The following is a 22009-nucleotide window of genomic DNA, read 5'->3' as shown; positions in this document are numbered from 1 at the left end:
CAGGTTCTGCTTCGCACCCACCTGGGGCGTGAGGCTTCTCCTGCCAGCGAAAGCCCAGACATGTCCCCTCCTCAGCCAGGACAGGGATGGGGAGTGGGTCCGTTCCCCGGCTGCAGGCGCAGGAGGGGATCCCGCAGTCCCCGCTAAGCCCCTGAAAATCCACACTGGGCACAGGGAAACCCGAAACTCCCACCTGGCCCTGGCCCTGGCCCGGCCGCACACCGCCAGGATCCCTGCCCAGCCCCAGCCTGCCAGCTTTCCTCTTCTGAATTCTTAAAATAATCCCTGCCCCCATGAAGTGCCAGAAGTGTTTGTAACAGCCCAGCTCCAGGGGCTGATGGAGCGGACGAGGAGGAAGGGGGTGAGGGGACAGCAGGGGTAGAAGAAGGAATCAATGCAGCAGAGGTACGGCTGCCCTGCGGCTCTCCTACTCTCTTTAAAGGAGTAAAGTGCTGAAGGTCGCACCACCCGTGCCCCACAGCCCGGCTCCCCACTGCCTTTGTCCCCTCGTGCCAGGACCTGCTGGGCCATGGAGGAGCGGGTGCAGGAGGAGATGCCGGCAGCCCAGCGCACAGGTCAGTCCTCGGGCATGTGGCTCCAGAGCTAAGATCATGCCAGGCTCTTCCCAGGCCGGGGAGGCCACCGGGACCTGTCCGGCCATCCCTCCAGGAGAACGGCTGTCCTCAGCTGCTCTTTCAGTCTAACACCATTTAGAGATGCCAGTAATGTCTCTTGGTGACTGTCCCCACAGGCAGCCACCACCCCGTGTGGGAAGGAGAGGTGTTCAACATGCAATACCAGGTTCTGGGCAAGCTGGGCTGCGGCACCTTTGCCACCGTCTGGCTGTGCCAGGACATGAGGTGAGGGGCTAACCGCCTTTCGGGGAGGTGGGAAGGGGTGGCTGATCTCCTGGGCAGCACCGGTGCCTCTCGCAGAAGCAGCAGAGCACAGCTGCCTGCCTGGAGCGTATCGGCATCGCCCGAGCACAGGGCAAACCTGGCACCGAGGCTGGTGGGGTGCAATGAGCAGAGCTGGTCTCCAGAAACCACAGAACACAAACGAGGTGGGATCAGCCCTTGCTCTGCATTTGCTCTTCTCGTTTAGACCCTGCAGTATCCACGCTCTGCCTTTTTCTCTCCAGCCCCTTGCTGGTCCCTGGGGCAGCTGCGCTGTCAGGCGCCAGCAGCATCGCCAGGAGGGATGCCCATGGTCCTGGCGTGATGCAGATCAAGGGCAAGGCTGCTTGCAGGAGGGCAGCACCCTCCCCAAGGAGCCCAGGGCTGGGTGAGTGGGGGAAGGGGAGGTGCTGCTGGTCAGGGCCACTCTGGCATGCGTTGGCTGGCAGCGGTGATTCATTTCCCAGGAGGAAGAAACACGTAGCTGTGAAGGTTCTGAAAAGCAGGGAAGGCTTTGCTGAGGCTGCCCAGGACGAGGTCGCTCTCCTCCGCTGTGTACGTATATTCTGGGGCTCTGTGCTTCTGCGGGGGTGGCCACTGAGTTCAGGTCTTAGTGTCAGCCTCATCATCCCTTCTCCCTCCAGGTCTCAGTCTGAAGAGCCAGGTGGGGAACAGGAAAAAAAAACAAAAAGTAAGGGAATTCATAGAAATTACCCTGGCTCAGCACTGGCCTCTGAAACAGGCACCTTTTCCTTCCTCCTGTCATACTGGGGGCATGCTGGCTGTGTCCTACTTGCCCTCTCAGCCCATTTCTTTCAGCTGAGACCAAAATCCAGTAAATAGGAGGAAGCTGCAGAAGGATGAGACAGATAATCAACAGAAAAAGGTGGTAATGTTCTTAAGCAGGAGATGGGAGTGTGTCCGCTGTATTTGTGTCATTCTCAGCTCAGAGAGCATTGCTCTATCACAACACTGATACTGAAGTGAAAGGAAATATCTGGACAAAAAAAAAAGCAAGATGTAGCAAAAATATAATAAATGTCTGAAGTCAGAGAGCTTCCTCCTGCCTTTGCTAATGGATGTGGTAATTAAGTGCCTGTATCTGGGTCTCAGCTAGTTGCCTTTGAAGATGGCTTGACCTGCTAGTTCTAGAAAGCTCGTGGTTACAATTCTTCGAGTTTGCCTAAATACCAAGTTACATCAGCTTTAGATGAGCAAAAGCCATTAAATTTTGCATTTCAAATCACTCTGAGGCCTATCTCCAACAGGTCTGAGAAAGGTTTAGTTCGCACCTGTAAACCTGTAGGCCCTATCCAGAGCCTATCTGGCTCCGACATTAGCCAGGCTCAGTGATGCAAGAGGAAGCACCAAGTGGCACTAATCTGATGTAATCAGAGGGCTGCTTTTCTACACATCAGCACAATCCTGCGTATAGAGCCAGCCTTACCCTTGATTTATTACTAACTCTCTCTGAAAGACACGCCTTCCATTCAGCAGAATACAGCTGGTTCCCAGGGCCGTTCCCACCGGCACAGGGTGGTCAGTGCCTGCAGAGCTGCTGGGAGAGGCGATCTGGTTTTCCCTGCTTCCATGGCTGCTCACCTCTGTCATGCCAGCACAAACCTCCCGGCGCTGGTGCAGGCGGATGCGGCAGCTGCACAACGTGCCGAACCAAGGTCCCGACAGTTATAGCTGTGAAGAGAAAGAAAAGTAGGAATTGCTGTGGCAGGATCAGTGCTCTGCGGGAGCAAACCCCAATAGCAGGGGCACAGCGCTGGTGCAAGAGCTGGGGGTATGGTAGCACCCATGCTTGGGCAGACTGGGGGTTCACCCAGCCCAGCACCCTGGGCCACCAACAGACAGCCGGACAGGCGCACGGACACAGGGTGCTGCTCCCACTGAAAGCTCCCCTGGCTTACAGCAGTTTCCAGCTGGAGATTTCTTGGGCCAAGGGTGATGTCTGTGTGGGCAGTAATTCTCAGTGGATTTACCTTCAAGAGACCTGCCGTGCTTTCCTGTGAGCGCACACAGGCTTCACCACCCGCAGCACCCTGTGATAAGAACTGCCACCAGTTAGCCATGCGCTGCGTGAAGAACCATCTCCTCTGCTTCATTTTTGAACCTCCCGAGTGCTAGGTTTGATGTCCCCTGGTTCTTGTACGAAAGCCCTCTGCCACCACTCCCTATCTGATAGGTCTCTGTGGCACCTGACCACAGCCAACACTTTCTTGGCTCAGAGACCTACTTCGCCGGGTTCCTCCAGACATGGAAGCGTCTCTCTACCCCAGTAGGTCAGGCAGCCTTCGACTGGCCAAAGACAACCGCAAGGTCTCTGCCTCTCTGCAACCCCTTGCAAGAAATTGCTGAAGGGAAGTTTTAAACTGGGTTTTAAAGTGGGTTTTATAGGTGATGTCCCAGCTTGCTACTCTCAGCAGGGGAGGGACAGCACCATCCCTGCTCTGAGGACAAGGAGCAGAGGCTGCAGAAGGGCAAAGGAAATGGACAGCCTTTGCTGCTGGGAGCAGGGAGCTGGGGTCTTGGGGGAATCCCCTTCCAGCACAAGCAGGAGCACCTTCCGGGCCTGCATGGGATAGAATAAGCAGCAGGAAGCATGCTATATACTATTAGCAGGATCGGTTTGGGTTATTTGGACACTCTGAGGGTGATGGTCCCATCTGGTCAAGAGCTAGACAACATACAGAAACTCATTCCTTGGTAACAGACTCTGCTTGTGTGTTTAGAGACTGGTTTTCCTGATGCTGTTTTCATGGGATTTGTCATGAAGTGCCAACTCCTGGAAGAGAAAGTCTGTAGAAACGGATAAAACGAGCACAAGATGTCCTCGTGCATCTATATCTCTAATTGCAAATTTCTTGGAATCCTCCCCCTCAGGTGAGCAGTATGAAGAAGAAGGACAAGGCGGGAGAATACATCGTCTGTTTGTTGGACGACTTCAGAATGATTGGAGAGAACGGATTCCATATCCTTCTGCTGAGGGTGATGCAGCTCTGGGTCAGCAAAGCCTGGGATTGCCTTGGAGAGTCGCAGGATGGTGTAAAATCAAGCGCTCTCCTCCCATGAGGAGGATGAGCAGGGCAGTAGCTGGACCGGGGAACATGGAGGTGGCTGGAGGGGAGAGGTTGGATAAGGAGGTACTTGGCTGCTCTGGCGAAGGGCAAAAGGCTGGTGGTAGCATCTTTCTGTTGGCGAATCCCTGACTCCTTCTCACATGTGTGCTTGGTATTTGAGGCGCTGGGTCCTTCCCTGCGATGTCTGATGGGTAACTACGCAGCCCAGGGCCTGCCTTTGCCTTTTGTGAAAAAATCTTTACAGCAGGTGAGAACTGGGTGAGGGCACCAAGGGACTACTGGCTGGGGGACATACCATAGTCTTCATCCTGGGGTCATCTGCCATGAACTCCATGACTGCATCTGCAAAGAAAGGGACAATAGAGAGTGAGTGCTCAAGGCACATGTTTTTCAAGGAAAACAGTAACTATTTCTTTTGGGTGTAAGGAGAGAAAATGTTAATTAAAATGCAAAGTGGGAAGCCATCCCATTAATGCAAGGCACTGTGCGTTACTGCCCAAGCCTGCAGTCTCATCAGGTTTGGGAAGGAGTCAGGGCCACCGCCATGAAGGGTCAGCAGCCCGCAGACCTGCACCGGGGATTCAGGGGTGGCACTGCCCATCATCTCAGTAATCATGGAATTCTCCAGCAGTTCTGCTGCTCACAGGAGTGGCAGGGGGACAGACAGCCTGCCATGGTCATGCTTCTTGTGGGCAAACAGTCTATCTCTCTGCCCTCCCGCTGCCCTGAGAAGTCCCCTCTGGCAGCAATGCCGGACCGCTGGCATTCACCTCGGCATCCAGACACGGGTAGCACTGGCAGGTCCAGCAGCACCAAAGGCTGCTCAAGGTCTCCCTCATCACTGATGTCTTTCCGGGGCTTTCCAAATTGCTGGTTCAGTTGGCTGGTCTTCAACCTGTGTTGAGGTTCTCCTGCTCAGAGCCAACTCTTCCTTCACCCCCTGTAAGGATGTGGTGTGCTGATCAAACAGATTGTGAAAACCGAGTTTCTTAATGCATTGTCTGGGAATAGCTACGGAATGCGAAACCTGAGTGAGGCCTCAGAACAGTTAAAATTACATTTTGCCTCTCATGCTGAGATTTATCAGAAGTCTGCACACTTGCCAAGATGAAGATTTGCTACTCTGATTCCTGTGCCCTTCTAGGGACACTAAGAAAGCAAACCGCTTCCTCCTTCATCCTATTTTCTGGAATAGGCTCTTCTTCCTTGGAATAGCCTCTTCTTCCTCTAAAGAAGCTCCACTAACACCTGAATAAGTTACACTAAAATGTAGTGGCATTAATCTCTGTGCCTCATTTCACACCCAAGCCTTTTGCTTGATCTATTCCCTTATCTGCTTTAATTGTAAAATCTCAGAATCTTTTTTTCCCCCCTTCGGATCAGCACCGGGGCAGCATTTACTTCTGATTCATTCCAGTTTAGCTATTTAAATCTTTCCCCGTGTTTCACAGTCACCATTTAAGGTTGGTATTTCCCCGGGGCTGGTGTTCATCCCAGAATAGAATTTGATAATACAGAGAATATTTACCAGCCCTTTATGACTGACCAGTGTGTTTAAAAAAACCCCAAATCTCCCAGCAGCATTTTCACTGTTATTGATTTCTGATAGCAACTGCTCCTCTCTGGTGGGCGTTGTTTATCTCTCCCCTGTGACAGGCCAGGCTCTCCCTGCTCCACCGTAGGCTGTTCTTTCCCTACATGGCTCTCCTGCACTACCCTTAAGTCCTCTCCACATGCACTCGCTCATCGTCTCTCCCTCCTCCTGTCTGGGTTATGCTGCACCTCCTTGTCTTCCCTTGTACGATGGGACGCCCTCCCGTGCCATGTCACTCTATAACCGGCCCCGACTTCCATTGGAATGAGAATCAGCAGGAAGGCATGGTAGTCCGAGGGTGTAACAGCCATACAACAGGAGTGTTTCTTCAGGAGAAAGTCTAGCTTCGTGATCGTAATGCCTCCTTGTTGTCCCATCCTCTTTCCGTCTCCCCAGGCTTGCCCATCCATGACGATACCTATGGATTTTCATGCTGCTTGCTGCTGTGCGTCACCCCCACCTCCCCCAAGCCGCCCCTTCCCCGCTGGGCTCCCCAGGCCCCCTCTTGCTCGGCGTGCTGGGCACGTGGGGCTCCGGCGCCCGCTCCTCCTGCCCCGTCGCGCAATGAAACCCCTTGTGCCTGCTCCCACAGGGCCACCCCAACCGCTGCCACCGCTCAGCTGGCTGCACCTCCAGCTTAGTACAGGGCACTCGCTCTACAGAAACAATTAATCGGTGCCCCCCTTCTTCAATACCGGAACATCCACAACCCGCGGACTGTGCCTGACTGCTCTGACAGCTGTGGGGCAGGGGAGGTGGTGGGGACCCTCGCACTGCCGGTGTGACTTGCTACCTGCTCACTCAGGTGCTGGCAGGGCTGCACTTCCTGCACAAGCGCTGCCGCATCATCCATGCCGACATCAAACCGGAGAACATCTTGCTGTACGGACGTGACAAAAGCTTCCAAAGGCTTCTGCCCGATATGTTCGACTGCGGCCGGAGAACAGATTTGAGGCTAAAGGGACCAGGTGAGCACTCCAGGTTTTTGTTTTTTTTTTTTTAAGAAGAAGAGGCAATAAGCCAGCAGGGAAGCAGAGACGTAGCAGATGCAGATATCTTAGGAGTAAGTTCACATCTCCTGCAATGGCCAGTACAGAACAGTACAGCCAGCTTACGCTGCTGAAAGGCCTCTCCCATCTCTGCTTAATACAAACATCAGGCTGAGCAGCTACAAGCTACTCAAGGCACCTACAGAAATGTGGTCTTGCAGGTAGGTTTGTGTGGAGGACAACTACAAATAACAGGCATCTGTTAACAGCCCCACCATGACCTTGGAGCTCTTTCTTACAGCTTTAGGTACAGGATAGTTCCCTTGTGTCTGGTGTTCTCAGCCACTGAAAGGTTTACACACAAAATGGTTTGATCAAAAAGCTGTATGACATTTCTGCTCTTTATTTCCCATATTTACAAGGTTTGTGGGAGACTTATAAGTACTGCTAATCTTCAAGGCCTTTTGAGACATAATTTATTTGCAGAGAATGGTGTGAATATTGAATAAGATGTAGGGCTGGAGAGTTTCTCAAGAGATCAGCTCATCTCCCAGACATGAGACCCTTTGTATTTTCCTTGCATGATGTTGTCCCATGAGCATTTCTCCCGTGACGGTGCTGTTTTGTCTCTCAAACTCTAGGGCAATCAGAGAACGCTAAATTAGTGACTGAGTCTTGCTTGGAGCAGAAAGGCACAATATTGGGCATAGACTAACAGTTCACTGTAAAGCATTAAACCAAAAATTTCCCTTTTTTGGGGTCATATGAAAATGTAACCTTTATGGTGCTCGCCAAGCAGGCCATGTCCGAGGTCTGTGACAGCCAGGACTGCTCATGGCTAAGGAGGCATGACAGGCTGACCAGTGCTGGTAGGACGTGCTCTCCTCTGAGCCCACAGTAACCTCGGTGCTAGAGGAAGCTTGCAGCAGGACAGGAGCACATGGTCACACAGCCCCACTCCAAGCTACTGTCCTCCCAAACATCCTCTTAGATTTTGACTGAATACCAGCTCTTCCTCTGTATTTCCTCAAAAAAAGAGGTGGCATTTTATTTATGATAAAAAAGCAGTTTATGACCTTTCAGGTTGAATAACTTCAAAGGCAGGCATACATGCCTCTCCTGTGGTAAGCGATGCATACCTGTTGGTACAGAAAGACCTGATTTCTCTCGGTCCTTTCCATCTAGGAGGCGATCTTGGCAATCGATGGGAAGAATCGGATTTAATGAGCATAGAAGTGAAAATTGCAGATCTGGGCAGTGCGTGCTGGACAGTGAGTCTGCTCCGAGTCTCAATCCCACGATGATGCAGGATGCTGTGTGCTTCTTTCCATCCCACCTTGGGTGTCTGTCCTTTTACAGCTGAACAGCTATTTCAGTGTGGTAAAGAGATGCTGATTTTGGAGTGTGTTATATTCAGCACTCCCAGCTCGGAGCTGGGCCCTGTACTCCTGGAGACACTGTCAACTTTGGACGTGTTTTCAGCTTGCAGATAGTCCCTACAATTTGAAATTCAAAACCATGTTCAGTGTGAAATGCTGGGAGATAAATTCACCCTGGTGTCAGTAGGGCTGAGAACGTGCCTGCCGTGTCCTGCGCAGAGTTTAGGACATGTACCCGGTTCTGCCCCACAGCGTCCTCCTCACTGTGCGGGAAGCTTGTGACCACAAGCGTTGGGGTTACTCATTTATGGACACTATCCAAAGGGAGTTTGTTTCTGTTTCAGTACAAGCCTTTTTCCAAGGAGATACAGACACAGCCATACCGTGCCCTGGAAGTGCTTCTTGGATTAGACTACGGCACTCCTGCGGATATCTGGAGTACGGGCTGCCTGGTAGGACAGGGAACAACACTGTGCGTGCATGGGAGATGACTGACACTAACGGGCCAGGGCGGCGTGTCCTCAGCACACACCAATACCTGCTGCATGGGGAGCAAGACTTCCTCGCTGAGGAGAAAGGGGCTGTCTGCACTCATTCACTTTGGATTGAAAGTATGCTGCTGATAAAATTCACTCTTAATTAATTAAAGCTATAAGGCACTTCACACTCCATGTAAGTTAACTCCTAGACTTCACTGAATCGGGCACATATTGCTTTTCAAAGGTGCTGTTTCACCATGGTATGGATCAAAGTGATGTGAATATTTCCCTATTTTAGCATCAGTTTTGTGTGGTAGCAAGGGAAATTGGTACTATCAGTTAATGGGGAAGAAAAATTCCAAGTCACTTTTAGTGAATTAACAGTGCTCCTCCATTTCTAGGCATTTGAAATGGCAACTGGGGCATATCTATTTGATCCTCAACCTGGGAAATATTTCTCCAGAGATGATGGTAGGACTCCATCAGTTTTATTCACTTCACTGACACAGAAGTGTCACAATCTCTGTATCTAGATGTGTTTTCTCTCTCTCTGTCTAGATCATGTTGCTCGTATTATTGAACTCCTGGGAAGAATTCCCCCTCAAATTGCTTTCTCCTGGAACAAGTCAACAAAATTTTTCAGCAGGCCAGGTAAGAATTGGAATAAGGAAGTTTACTCTAAAAAACACTGTGGATCTCTAACACACTTCTACTCAGCTCACACGGTTTTCACCCCAAAGGTTATGTTACACAACATTACAAACAGGGACAGAAGACAATTGGAGATTTCATAAAGAGCTGTAACACTTCCTGCCTACCTTTGCAATCCAGGAGCGTTCCAGGGATGAATGCAAAATCCTGAAAAATGATCATAGAAAACACCCAACGGGGAAAACATTTCCATTCTTTCTGCTTTAGATTTGGAGAGAATGGAAATACGGACAGGAAACAGCTACATGGCAGGAAGGCTGACAAGAGTGCATAACTGGCTGGATTTCACCCGTTCACTGGCAGAGAACAATGATGATCAGGAATGGGACACTCATATCCTTCCATCCTTCAACGTGGCTGCTATACTTAGTCTTTTGACCCAACTACAATGTCTCTTCTGTTTAATTCTCCCCAATTCCTTTCCCTTTGACTCATTAGGCTTGAAATCCTTGTCTTTGACTTCAAGGCATCACATGACTCCATCCTTCTGCAATTTAACCTATCATCCTCTTTGCTCTCACGCTCACCAGCCACGCAGCTTCAGCCTACCCACAATTTATTCAATGTTGAGTGCTAGTCCCATGCTGTTGTTGAACAAGCACCTCCCTGCACATTCACAGCCTTTGCTCAAACTTACTCCTTCTACGGTGCTCAAAAGAAATGAGTCAAAACTAGCTCTTGTTCTATATTCATTCTCTGTGGGAACCAAACTGGCCTGACCACACATGCCTAACCTGAATCACTACATTTACACCATGTATTCCTGGGGCCAAGGGTAGCTTCTCGGTCAGTAGTGGCACCTTTCTGGGCCCCACGGACCTAGTAGGCACAAAACAATTAAATGCTAGTGTCTTGTGAGTGCTGGCACTGAAGCTGCATTCAGGATTGTGTGTGGATGGGCAGAGGGGACAAGCAGCAATGGCTTTGGCATGGCTTTCTAGGAACACTTCATTCACTCTTGCCATGTTCTCCTCTGAGAAGTACTGGGGAACGGGGAGACTCCAAACACTAGCTTGGAAAAATGATTTCTGAGAAACACCCGAGAGCCAAACCTGCAAGGGGTAGTGCAGGTGAAGCTTAGAGAGGAAGATGCAGAGGCAAAGGAAAGGATCCCTCAGGATGCTTTGGATGAACTGTGTGAGGTGAGGCGCGGCAGCCCCTCGGTCCTGCAAGCCTAATTAAGGCGCTGTGCTTACGCTCTCTTTGCTAGGCGCTCTCCTGCGGATCTCCAGACTCTCCCCCCGCAGCCTCCACAGCATCCTGGCAGACAGACACAAGTGGACAAAGCAGGAGGCGACCCCCTTCACCAGCTTCCTCCTGCCCGCGCTGCAGTACGCGCCCCAGCGCCGCGCCACAGCCGCCCAGTGCCTGCACCACGCGTGGCTCAGCGCGCCGTGACCGGCCGCTCGCCGCGAGACCGCCGCCCCTGCCTGGCAGCTCCCGGCACCTGCACCGGAGCCGCCCCGCAGCTCCGCGGGCCCCGCCGCAGGGGCCGGGACCGCCCTCCCGCCGGGGACGGCGGTGGCGCGGCGGGGGGGTAGTGGCGGGCGCTGCGCACAAGATGGCGGCGGGGCCGGGCCGCCTCTCAGGCGCTGGCGCCTCGTCAGTTTCCCACGGCACGGCGGCTCGCCTGCCACCGCCGGTCCGCGGCACGGCCTGTCCGAGCAACCCCGCAGCGTGGCGGTAGCCGCCGCCTCTGCGCAGCCTCCAGCGTTGTTCCGCAGTCAGGCGCCCTTCGCCTTCCGTAAACGTCCCTGTAGTTCGTGCAGTCCGCACGCAGCGTTAATTGGAAGCGGTAATTAACGTCCTATGGTCTCCGTGGCTCTTTAAGCAGGGGTCAAGGGCTGGGAGAGCTTCTCCGTGCCCGCCTGCGGGGCGCCCGTTCCCGGCAGCAGGAGAGACCGCCGGTCTGCGGCGCAGCCTGCTCCCTCCGCCCAGCTAGCACGGCCGAGCACCCCGCAGCCTCTCAACGGAGAAGCGGTGCCCGGCCACAGGTAGAGCCCTTCGGCTGGGCACAAGCACCCGCCCAGCAGGGTCCCTCCGGCCCAGCTTAGCGGGCTCGGCAGCCCGCACCCCACCTCCCCCTTCCCGCCACCCCTCCGGCGGCGAAGCCGCTCCTCCGCCTCATGCAGCCGGCCCCGCGGTCAGCACCCGACGCCCTTTGTGTGGGGCTCCGGGGAAGGAGAGTCAGCCAGCTCTGGCCTCCAGCGGTATGCCAACACCTCTTCCCGCCGACACCGGCCTGAGGGGGCCCGGAAGGCGACAGTCCCAGCGCGTCCCGCCCGCCTCGCCTCAGGAGGGCCCGCCGCGGAGAGAGGGCAGCCGCGGGAGCAGAGCGGCTCCGTGTCGCGGCGCTCCGCGAAGCCTGCGGCGGAGGCGGCCACCGAAAGAGCGGCCCCACGGGGCGGCGGGCTGCCTTCCCCTGGCGACGGGACCCCGGCCCAGCGGCCGCCCCCTCCCCCTGCAGCGCGGACGTGCCGAGCAGCAGGCCCCGCGCCCGCACCGCCACGCATGCGCGCTACGCCCCCTTCCCCCTCCCTCCTCGTCCTGCGCATGCGTGGAGCAGCGGCAGCTGCCGCCCAGGAATCCCGGCCGCCCGCACCGCCCCTTCTTTCTGCCACGTGTCCCGACGCGGGAGTTACCCTGCGGAGAGCGGCGCCTCGGCGGGGGCGGCGACGGGCCCCGCCGGCCCCGCCCCTCGGCACGTAGCGCGGCTCGCCCAGCAGGCACTGTCGCAGCCCGCCCGCCTGCACCGCGTCGACGCCAGCCACCGCCCCTCCCCCCCACCAACTGGCAGCTCCGCACACCAATGGCGCGCCAGGACCGTGGGGCGAGCGGCGGGGCGGACGCGCGACTCCCAATGAGACGGGAGCGTGGGCGGGGCAGGGCGGTGAAGCCGCCAATGGCAAGCGTGAGTGGGTGGGGCGTTGGCGGCGGTGGGCGTCCCGGCGAGGCGGGGCGTAGCGCCGTGGCAGCCAACGGGGAGCGGGAGTAGGCGTGTCCGGGGCGCCCCTGGCGCCGGCGCCGGGGATCCCCGTGCGCCCAGTGCCGTTTCCGCCCGGCCTGGGGAGAAGCCGCCGCTACTGCTGCCAGGGGGAGGGGCTGGCGCCGCGGCTGCTGCCGAGGGCTTGCTCCCGCCGGCTGCCCAGGAGACGCCGTGGCTCTGAACTGGGCCTAGTGCCGCGAGGGGGCCCGGGGAACGGGCCGGCCAGGTAGGCGCCGGACGGACAGGGGCTGGCCGTGCCCGGCGGTGGGGCTGGCGGGAGGGCATGCTAGGGCGGGCGGGAGGGCGGGCGGCCGCGGGGGGCTCCTGGCGCGGGCCACGACTCGGCGCTCCGCCCCGCCCTGCGTCGGGGTCTCGGGTGTCAGGGCCCAGCCGCGGCGGTGGGGCAGCGGCCCTGGAGGCCCGACCCGGCCCGGTGGGGGAGGCCTGGCCCGGCGGCGCGGGCATCATGGCGGTCCCGGCGGTGCGCGCCCGCCTGCGGCGGCCGGGCTCGGGCCGGTGGTAGCAGGCTGGTGCGAGGCCGGGGCTGGGGCTAGGCCCGGCCGCGGGGCTTTGTCGGTGGAGGCGAGTACCGGGGAAGCCCCGCTGCAGGCTGGGCTCCCTTGCTCTGCCTTTCCCCCTCCCTTATTGTCCCGGGGGGCCTTGGGGGTCGTTGTCTGTCTCGGGGCAGCCTCCTACGGGCCGTCGCTGCCTGCCTTCGTCGCTGCTGCCCGCCCCGAGCCGCCAGTCCCTCTGGGCCTCGGGGGAGGCGGTGTTTGACCTGCATTTTCTGCTTTCTCATGGTGCCCGTGCAGCGTCTTCCCCCGTAACCCCCTGCTCCCGGCCCACCCGGCGTCGGGGGCTGCAGCGTGGATTCTCCTGCATTTCCTCGTCCGTCACGCGTGGCCGCCGCGGGGTGGGTTCCTGACCACCCTGCCTGCCTCCCGACCCCGCTCCGACCCCCGCCGCCTTCCCTTCGATGGCACCGGCAAGGTCACTGCCGTTCGGCGGCTCGTCCTTGGGTGCCGGTGACCGGAGTTCACCGCCGGGTCGGGCGGGGAAGAGGCGCCGGGCAGCGTCTGGCCGTCCCCGGGGGGGCGGGAAGGAGGCGAGGTGCGAGGCCGCAAGTGGCCCTGTGGAAGTGGGGAAATGGGCGCAGCGGCGGGGGGGGGGGGGGGGGGGCGGGGGGGTGTCACAGCCGCTTCCCGGCCCTGTCCTCGCGCCCTTCTGCCAGAAGCTAAGATCCCGGTTGGGCTTTTTTTTTTTTGGCGGAGGGGTGGATTTCTGCGGGTCTGTAGAGGCCACGGGGTGCTGCAGGGCTGCGGTGGCTGCTGCAGGCTCTGGCCATGATGTAATGGGAGCGTTGAAGGTACGTCCGGGGCGAGGGGCCAGTGCTTCTCCCTGTGTGAAGGATGCAGTGGGATCTTGAAGAAACTTGATGTTGGTGTCATGATGTGCCGGTACATCATGGATTTCAGACGGTCGTTCCCTTGCCCCTGCCCCCCCGCCCCGACTGGGTGTTACTGCCAGAACCTAAACCTAGAAAAGGAATTTCCTATTTCTTCAGTAGAAATAGGAGATTCCCCTTTCAACTTGGATAGGAAATACTAGGATTTTTTTTCCTTCTTGTGGTTGACCCAGGAAGTCATCTTGTTGCCAGCCTTCTGGTATTTTTGCTCTAGAGGTGCAGGGAGGAGGGTGTTGCTTTGCTCTGGATCCTGTGGGTAAGCATTGAAGGCAGTGACAGCAGCTGCTGGAGCTCTGGTTGCTATGAGAGAAGCTTCAGTAGACTTGGCTGCTATCTCCAGGGAAGGACAGCAGAGCAGCCTCCATTAGTGTGGTGGTGGAGAGGTGGCTGGCTCACGTTCAGCAAAGAGCTTTACTTTTTGGGCTATTTCCACAGGTCCAAAGCTGAAGTGGGGTTATGTTTTGGTCCAGTGGGACAAACACCTATGAGGTGGGTTTCATTGCTGTTCTTGAGTTAATAGAATTGCATTAAGGTGTGGGCTGGAAGCCCCAAGTTACCCTTTCCAGATATTTTGGTCCATGTGAAAAGCAGGACAGTGAGAATTGATATGATCTTCCTGTTAAGTGAAGGTTGCAGTCATGTCTCGTTTGAACTCCAGTCTCCTTTCCAGCCAGTAACAGAGCCAGATGCTTTTCTTATTGTTTGTATGTCTCCTTCCTCCCCTTCCATCGCCTGGGCCCCACTTGCCTTATTGACTGGAATTTCTGCTGTGTGCAGTGGGTGTGTGCAGCAGACACCAGCCTGCTAGTGCTGAGGAGGGATTTTCCATTCACAGACCAGGGAACAGTCAAAATAAAGGCCCGGCTCAACTTTGTGACTGCAAACAGAAAACAGGGAGAGGAGTTTCCCTCTGCTGCAGAGTAAAATTTATCCACTGTGCTTCTTAGTCAGTTGTATGTCAAAACATGTAGAAAATGCTGCTCTGCTGTGGAATAGGGAGGTGAAACCTCATGTGGATAATGGGGAAGATGCCTCTCTTTCAGTTGACTCAAATGCTTGCTGAAGGAACAGTTTGCAGGAGGCCATTTTTGATGTGACTATGTATCGTGGAATCTGCCAGCTTCTATCCCCACACTCTGTCTACTTGACTGCAATAGCTTCCTTTTTTTTTTTTTTTTTTAAAGGAAGAATGAGTGCCTTATCTGCTTAACTAACCATTTGGCACTGGCTGCTGTCTGTATGATACTGTGTTGTGGAGTTGGAGCTATCAGCATATTCCAGTGCATTTGTTAAAGATGAAACTGTTAGTTGAGGTATGCAGTATGGGAGATGGGAATACATTATCTTTAGAAAACAACTGCCATCTTTGTTAAAAAACACCTGTAACGGGGAGCCCCTTTCCCAGGCCTGAGTTACCAAACTCAGAATTACTATGAGCTTGAAGCAAAAATTCCAGGACCAGCATAATGTGAGAGAGATTAAAATGTGCCTTTAAATCCGCTTGACTGGCAGCAATCATGTGGTAGATGCTAAACTCCAAATGGCTTTTACATTTGAGGATCTGTAGCACCCGAATTGTTTCACAAGGTGGGGTGAGCACCTTTTAATCCACCTAAAATGAATCCATCACTGGGGCTGAATGTGATATCTGCTGCCTAGCACAGAGTGACAAGACAACAGTAATGAATTTAGGATTTTGTGAGTACGAAAACCGTCTCCTTGGTTTAATAAAATACAGCAAGTGATCTTTGTGGCCCCTTAGTCTTTGTTTACAGTCTCTCTGTACATTGTTTACAGTCTCTCTGTATGTTATAATGGGGAATTAATCCGCTGCCTCGCATCCTGTTAAATAACTGGCACTGCTTTGACAAGACCCTGGCTTTTCGTTTTACTGTCATATCCCAAGTGACCTGAAAGTAATAATCCTTAGCTACTGTTGTCTGTGATTGCACCATCCCAAGGTAAGGCAGTGAAATCCCACATACATTTAAATCCCTTTTTAGGAAGAGGACTCAGTTACAGACAGATTTTATTTTGAAAAGTAATGGGTCAAAATTGCAAAAACCCATTGGAAAGAGATGGTATTGAACTGGCATCTCAGAATGTGCAAAAGTTTATGCTCTCTTTCAGGGTGGGGGTGAAATCCAACAACAACTGCTGATTTAAATTTTCCAGATGTTCCCTGAAGTAAAAAAAAAGCATTTTTAATTCAAACTTCCAGGTGTGAAGCATGCAAGGGAGAACTAAATGCGTGATGTCCCAGTCATGTAATTTATTAGTCTGACCAGTCTATTCTTTCTTCCATTTTGGGTGATCAGACTTTTACAAACTTGTTTTGAATGATGTGATGAGATAAAAATGTTTCTTTCTATTCTGGCAGTAGTAAAACAAACGTAATGAGTGTTTAGAGGTTTGAAACTTCAAAAATCATTGTTCTCATGGCAGTACTACTGTATTACAGATGCACATTTGTGTTTTTGCTCTGGTACTGCTTGTGTGTAACTCTGAAATCTTGCAAGTGAAATCTCATGTTATGTGCAGTCCATAAGAAAGGTTGCAACAGGCAGTTTTTAAATATATACAAGATGTAGTAGCAGTCCTTGAGTTGAAAGTGTTAAATATATGTTTAAATATATAGCAGGTGAGATATTAAATCTCAGTTGCCCCTATGAAAATTACGCTGCTATTTGATTTTCAAATAAAGACTTTGTTGCATTTAATTTTTTTTCTCCCAAATTAAAAAAAAAAAAAAAGCTATGGATGTTAAAACTGTTACAGATTCTACAGCCGATCTTTGGCTTCCATGACTGACTTGTGGCAAGAGTTAGTGCACAGTGAGTGTGCACTTTTATTGTTAGAGACAGTTTTGTATAAATCTGTCTTAGCCTAAACCTTTTGCTTACTTTGATCATGGAAGAAAGCCCCAGCCTGTAATGCAGCAAGAGTTCAACATCTTGGACTGTGGGAGCTGAGGATTTTTTCCACTTTTTTTTCTTAATTCCTTATTGAAGTTGCTGGGGGTTTCTTCCTCTTTTTTTTTTTTTTTTCCCCCAAGGATTTGCTATTTTGGTGGCAATTTTCCAGTATTCCTGTAGCAAATCAGCCGAGCGGCGGCCCCTGTCCCTGCTGAGCAGGGAGAATGTGCAGTGCTCCTGGCCTCCCTGCTGAGCTCACGCAGGGGTGGGACTTGCTAAGCTGCTGAAATCGCAGCTAATGCCCACTGAGCATGCTGAGAAACAGTTTTTCAACTGCTCCTAGTTTAAATTTTTTTTCTTCTATAATTAGTAAAGATGCTCTTTGTCTCAGAGGATGAGCTACGCGACAAATCAGGAGATTCTTGTTCATCGTCCCCCTTCCCCCTTGCCTGAGCTAGTGGTGAAGTATTATTTTCCTGTAACAAAAATAGCTAAAGGGATTTTTCCCTCACTTCAACTGATGAGTCTGAACTTGAAAAGCTGTAGCCCAAAAGAAGAAATCTGCAGCAAATAATAGCCCTAACACTAGTTTTTGTTGCCACAAGCCCTATAGGAGCATCAGTATTGTTGTTTAAACTGTAAATCTGCAACGTTCTGATCCTTAAATCTAATTTAAATGCTTAAACAGTAGAACAAACAAATTCTATTTTTAAATAATAAATTTGAGAAAGAAAAGCTTTCTTGTTGAGTTTTATTTTCCTCCTACCAAACACACACAAAACCCAATTATTTTAATGAGCAATATGGGAAACATTTGGAAAAGTGTATTGATGTGCTCAGACTTCAAGGTGGAAAAATGTGGGAGGACTTGCCAGCAGTTTGAGTGGCAAGCTTCTAGTGAGCAGGAGAAGTAATTTCTTTTGTGGTCAGGAATCTAATAGTCCCACATTCACCAAACATGAAGAAGAAAGGGGGAACGAAGAGAGAGTAACATAGACGAGTGGCATTGAGAAATAGTCAGGAATTTGGCTTTTAGAGTGAAGTTTAGAAGTGATCTGTTGTTTATGCTAAAGTTTAATCCTTATAAACTTGATAACGTAGACAGGTCTTGCATTCCTCCGCGGGGGTCACGGAAGGGCTAAGTTTAGCAAAGGGAAGGTATCCCAAGCAGTCAGATCTGTGCAGTTTTCAAGGCAGCAAACTTTTTTGCTTATTCATCCTGTTCTAAATGAGCTTAGTTATTTTTTTCACTTACAAGCAGCCTTTTGAGACAGAATGTGAGTTTTAAAACCAAAATGCTTAAGCCCTAAAATATTTCAAAGTAATTTCAGAGTGGAAAGGTCACAGTGCTTTTGATGTGTTCATATTTAGAACGTGATTACAATTGCAATCATACACGTTGACAAGAAGATATTGTCTGTATTTGGTAGCTGCTCATTTAGTGACTCAGGCTTATTCCTGTTGTCCTTATGAAGCTCATGCCAGGGTTTTCTTCTGCAGCCTTGTTGATTTACAGGACAAAATTTTTTCAGTGATCACGCCAGCAGTTCAGAAAACAGTTTGAAGCTCTGATAGTGAGAAGAATCCTCTTGACTTTGAAGTGAGCAGTGTGCAATGCAAGTTGTTGATCGGAAAGGAGTGTGAGACCCCATCATCAAACTTCCTAACAAAACATGCCTGCTGATGGTGATTCAGTAAAAAGAAAAAAAAAAAAAGTCAGGGTGCAGCTTGGAGTTTTAGTTTGTTGGTGTCAGATAATGCAGTCTCTTGCTTTTGCATAGACTTTGGATCGTGAAAATAAGTGGCCGGAGGATTTTTGAAGATTGTTTCATGGAAATACTTGGATAAGGAAGCCCATGTAAGATGGCGTTGCGCAGAGTGGAGGAGAGAAAGATGCAGCTTGCTTCTGGGAGCAGAATATAGCATCTGCAGAGGTGATAGCTGGTAGGAGGATGGGACTGGGAAGACTGACACTTCTCATGACAGCTGCAGGTAGTGCAGAGAATTGGAGCAGAGGACTCTTTTTCAGTGTGGCCCTGTTTCCCAGCTCAGCCTCTACCCAAATTACGTATCTCTGGCAATGCTCTCAGTCGCTCTCTAGGACTGATACCCCTTCAGGATGGTAGTGTAGAAGCTGTTCCCAAAGAGCAATTTTCAAATGTTTTTATTGGAGAGAGTGAGGAGGTGAGAATGTATCCTTGCTTGTAGGCAGGAAGGAGGAATACACTGGGAAAAGTTTGAGAACCAGTGATTTAGAAAACCGAAGTGCCCTGGGGGTTCAGCATGGAGCTCTTAAAATAGTTAGCACGTCTCAACCTGAGTTGCAGTATCAATTTATAGATACTTGGAAGAATATATGAGCCTTTCACATTCATGTGGCCTTTAACTAAAGACACTAAAACAAATTATTTCCTGTGTTTTGGTGGCATTAGGTTGGAATAACTTATAATCATGCTGCAAGAATGCTTTCAGTAATGTGGCTGCAGATTAACTTTCGCCACAGCAAAGATCTGGAAGCTTCCTGTATAAATACAACTAAAGTGAACCTTTGAAGAAAAGACTGCTTAATCAAGTTAAGTAGGCTCTGCTTGACTGTAGAGAAGACTGGCTTTCTGATTCAAAGTTCTCTTGTAGTTTCATGAATTTCAAGGATGTTGGGGCTCAAGATGGCCTGGAGGTTAATAGGGAACAAGGATACTTGTAGGGTGAAAGTCAGGTTCTAAGCTTCCCACAAACTTGCTTTGTTGTGCAGTTCTTCTAATATCCACCTCAGGGTTTGCTCGTATATGGAAATTCGTGTGTTAAACTGGAATGGATGTTTGGGACGCACTGTATATTATTTGTACAACTTTGTGCAGGTTTTTTTGGTGCATGCTAGAGATACAGTTCCATGGCAATTCAAGCTGACCTGATGTGCTGCTGCCACAGTCCTGCTTTCCTTCCCACCATCACTTTTGCCTCTCTTCTGGCCCATGCCTGCCCCAGTGGTGAACTATTCAGGAAGGTTACCATGATGAAAACAAGTACATTTCATTTTTGGAAGTAAGAGTTTTCTGCTGGCTTCTGCCTGAACTTCTCGACTGTGGGGTCAGGTTAGCACCAGTGCAGAAAGGGATGGGGAGGCTGCACTGAAGCTCTGCCAACTGAAGTCAGCTTGAAACTATTGCAGAACTGCACCCTGTGAGTGAGGTTACTCCGGGTGAAGTTACACGAGACAGCTGAGTACATCCAACAGCTCTGCTGCTGAATGGGGGAAGTTTTGCTCCCCCTTCCTCTCCTACCCAACTGGGAGTTCTGCCTTTTCTATTTGCCAGCTCTGGTTCTTACTGGATCCCTTTTCTGAACTCCTTCAGCTTGCTAACCCAGTAGAAAGCTGTGTTGGGGTTATTTTATGTTTTGGTTTTTGCTGGATTATTTTTTTTCCAAGATAGTGACCTGAATTGGCTCACCACGAGATTTGACAAGCATCCAGAGCCCTCACAAAATAAATAGGGGAGAGCATATGGGTGGAAATGTAGAGGATGTGGTGGGGACCGGAGAAGGGGAGCAGGGTGTCCACCTTTCAGTGACAGCACACAGTGTGGCCAGCTCAGGCTGTCCCTTGTAACTTCACACTCCCTTTAAAGGAGAGTGAGCTACCATCTACTGCGTGGTGAGCAATCTGTGTGAAATAGTATGGGTTTGTGCCCTTGGTCGCTGTGTGTGGAGTGCTTTCTTCAGACAACCCCTTGGTTCCCTGCTCAAAAGTTGGTGGTGTAGTCTTTCCTTGATCTGCTCTCATTTGTTTGGGAAGCTGGTCAGGTTTGAGTTTTAACGTAGGCTTAATGTGTGATGGTGGAATAGTGTTACAACCTAAGCATGGTGATTAGCTGTTTCAAAATAGCAAATTCTTGTAGGTATACTTTGGCAGAAAGTAAATACAGCAGAAAGCTGGAGTCATGTCTTATTTTGGAAGATGGCAAAATATTAATTAGTATTCAATTACTACAAATCTGTGTAAGTAAATGCACCATACAATGTCCCTTATCTTTTTTTTTTTTTAACCTGGCAATTAAGTCTTTACTTTGCATTTACTTGACAGTCATTATGACTTGTGAGATATCATGGCATGCAGAAAAAGACGAACCACTGAAGATACATTGTCAATCAAATGTATACAAAATATAGTAGTACAAAAATCATGGCATGAATTCTATGTAATTTTGCTGAAAATATATGGAGACATGAATGTGACTGGAACAACACAAAAATGTAATTCAGCCAAGGCCAGTTGCAGCAGAAACTTGAATCCTATTCTTTTAATACGGAAAACTTTGTTATAGCAGCATATATTTGAAATAGAGCAGTTGTCTGTGTACTGCAGTTCCCGGTGTGTGCCGCTCTGCTCACTGTGAGGTGAGGCTTTTCATTTCGTACCTAGTGAGACTATTTGGTGTAGTAGAACTTGAGGCAGCATTTTGGCTATTTGTGTTTGAATAAAATTATTTAAATGTTAGCATGTCATGACATCTTCAAATGCATAGTGCTGTGCAAAAAAATCATGTTGGGCGTGAGCAGTATGTCTCGTAAGTAAGAAATCTCATCTGTTGTGAGGGTAATCTTTTATTTAACGAAAGCTTTAGCAAATAGCCCCAAATAGTCACTTTGCAATAAGGGAACTAAGCAGAATGTATTTGCTGTCTTGTTACGCTTCACAGCTGATAGCAGTTGTTCTGACTTGCAGTGTGGTAGCTGCGCTGTTACTGGTGCATATCTAGGTGAGCTGTAGGGTGATGTATGTAGGTATAGTTCCTGTATACTTGATCTGAACGGTTGTGTCCACCTCCCTGTCCATGCTCCCAGAGAAGCACCCAGGGTTGGGACACGTCTTTTACCTGACAGTGGAAGGTGGAAAGTTTCACTAAGTAATAGACAAGGCATTTTGGGGTACGCCATCCCAAACCTGTCCCTTCAGATAAGTGTCTTGTCAGTAGGAAGATCTCTGCTGAGGTTAAAACTATGACTTGTGAGATAAGTAAAGGAAATACCTTAATGCTGCCCCAACAGTGGTCTTGTTTAGAGAGGCTGTTCTTGGGTGCTCTGGCTGAGGTGGGAAGCACTTTGATGTCAAAGTCCCAAGCTGACGGCATCCTTTACACGCCTATGGAAATAACCATTAGTGCTGCTAGAAGAGCGATGCTTGTTTCCTTTCCAGCTTAGCTCCTGAAACACTGGGAGCATGGCGTGGATCAGGTGGAGAAATTCAAGAAGCCAAGTGCAGAAGTACTTGCATCTGGTGGAACAAGTCCACTGTTTGGTGGATTCTTTTTGGCCACTGTGGGTTCAGAGTATCCTTTAGGAAAAGGTCAGATTTGGAATTTGTAAGAAGATGAAAAATTCACAAACTGGGAAAAGACTTTCCCCACAAGCTGCCAAAGAACATAAGAATGAAATTAATGTTTAATCACAGTTCCTATTTCCTGCTCCTGTATTTCTGAGTCTTACATACGCAGATAGAAGTAATAAA

The 22009-nt window shown here is 50.9% G+C and overlaps 1 protein-coding gene across 1 annotated transcript; it reads left to right on the top strand.

Annotated features, from left to right (window-relative positions):
- Nucleotides 1-529: 529 nt before the first annotated feature.
- Nucleotides 530-10535, top strand: LOC309408690 (SRSF protein kinase 3-like; the record flags this gene model as incomplete). The annotated part of the gene is made up of 11 exons (XM_082004591.1): nucleotides 530-575; nucleotides 752-860; nucleotides 1364-1451; nucleotides 3789-3893; nucleotides 4146-4232; nucleotides 6385-6547; nucleotides 7754-7839; nucleotides 8292-8399; nucleotides 8828-8897; nucleotides 8985-9077; nucleotides 10348-10535. The coding sequence occupies 11 exons, from the start codon at nucleotides 530-532 to the stop codon at nucleotides 10533-10535; spliced, it is 1143 nt and encodes a 380-aa protein (XP_081860717.1).
- Nucleotides 10536-22009: the final 11474 nt, after the last annotated feature.

Source organism: Phaethon aethereus (genome assembly GCF_964289735.1).
Source record: "Phaethon aethereus genome assembly, chromosome: 11".
In the NCBI taxonomy this organism is placed as follows: domain Eukaryota; kingdom Metazoa; phylum Chordata; class Aves; order Phaethontiformes; family Phaethontidae; genus Phaethon; species Phaethon aethereus.
This window is presented reverse-complemented; position numbering and strand designations above follow the sequence as displayed.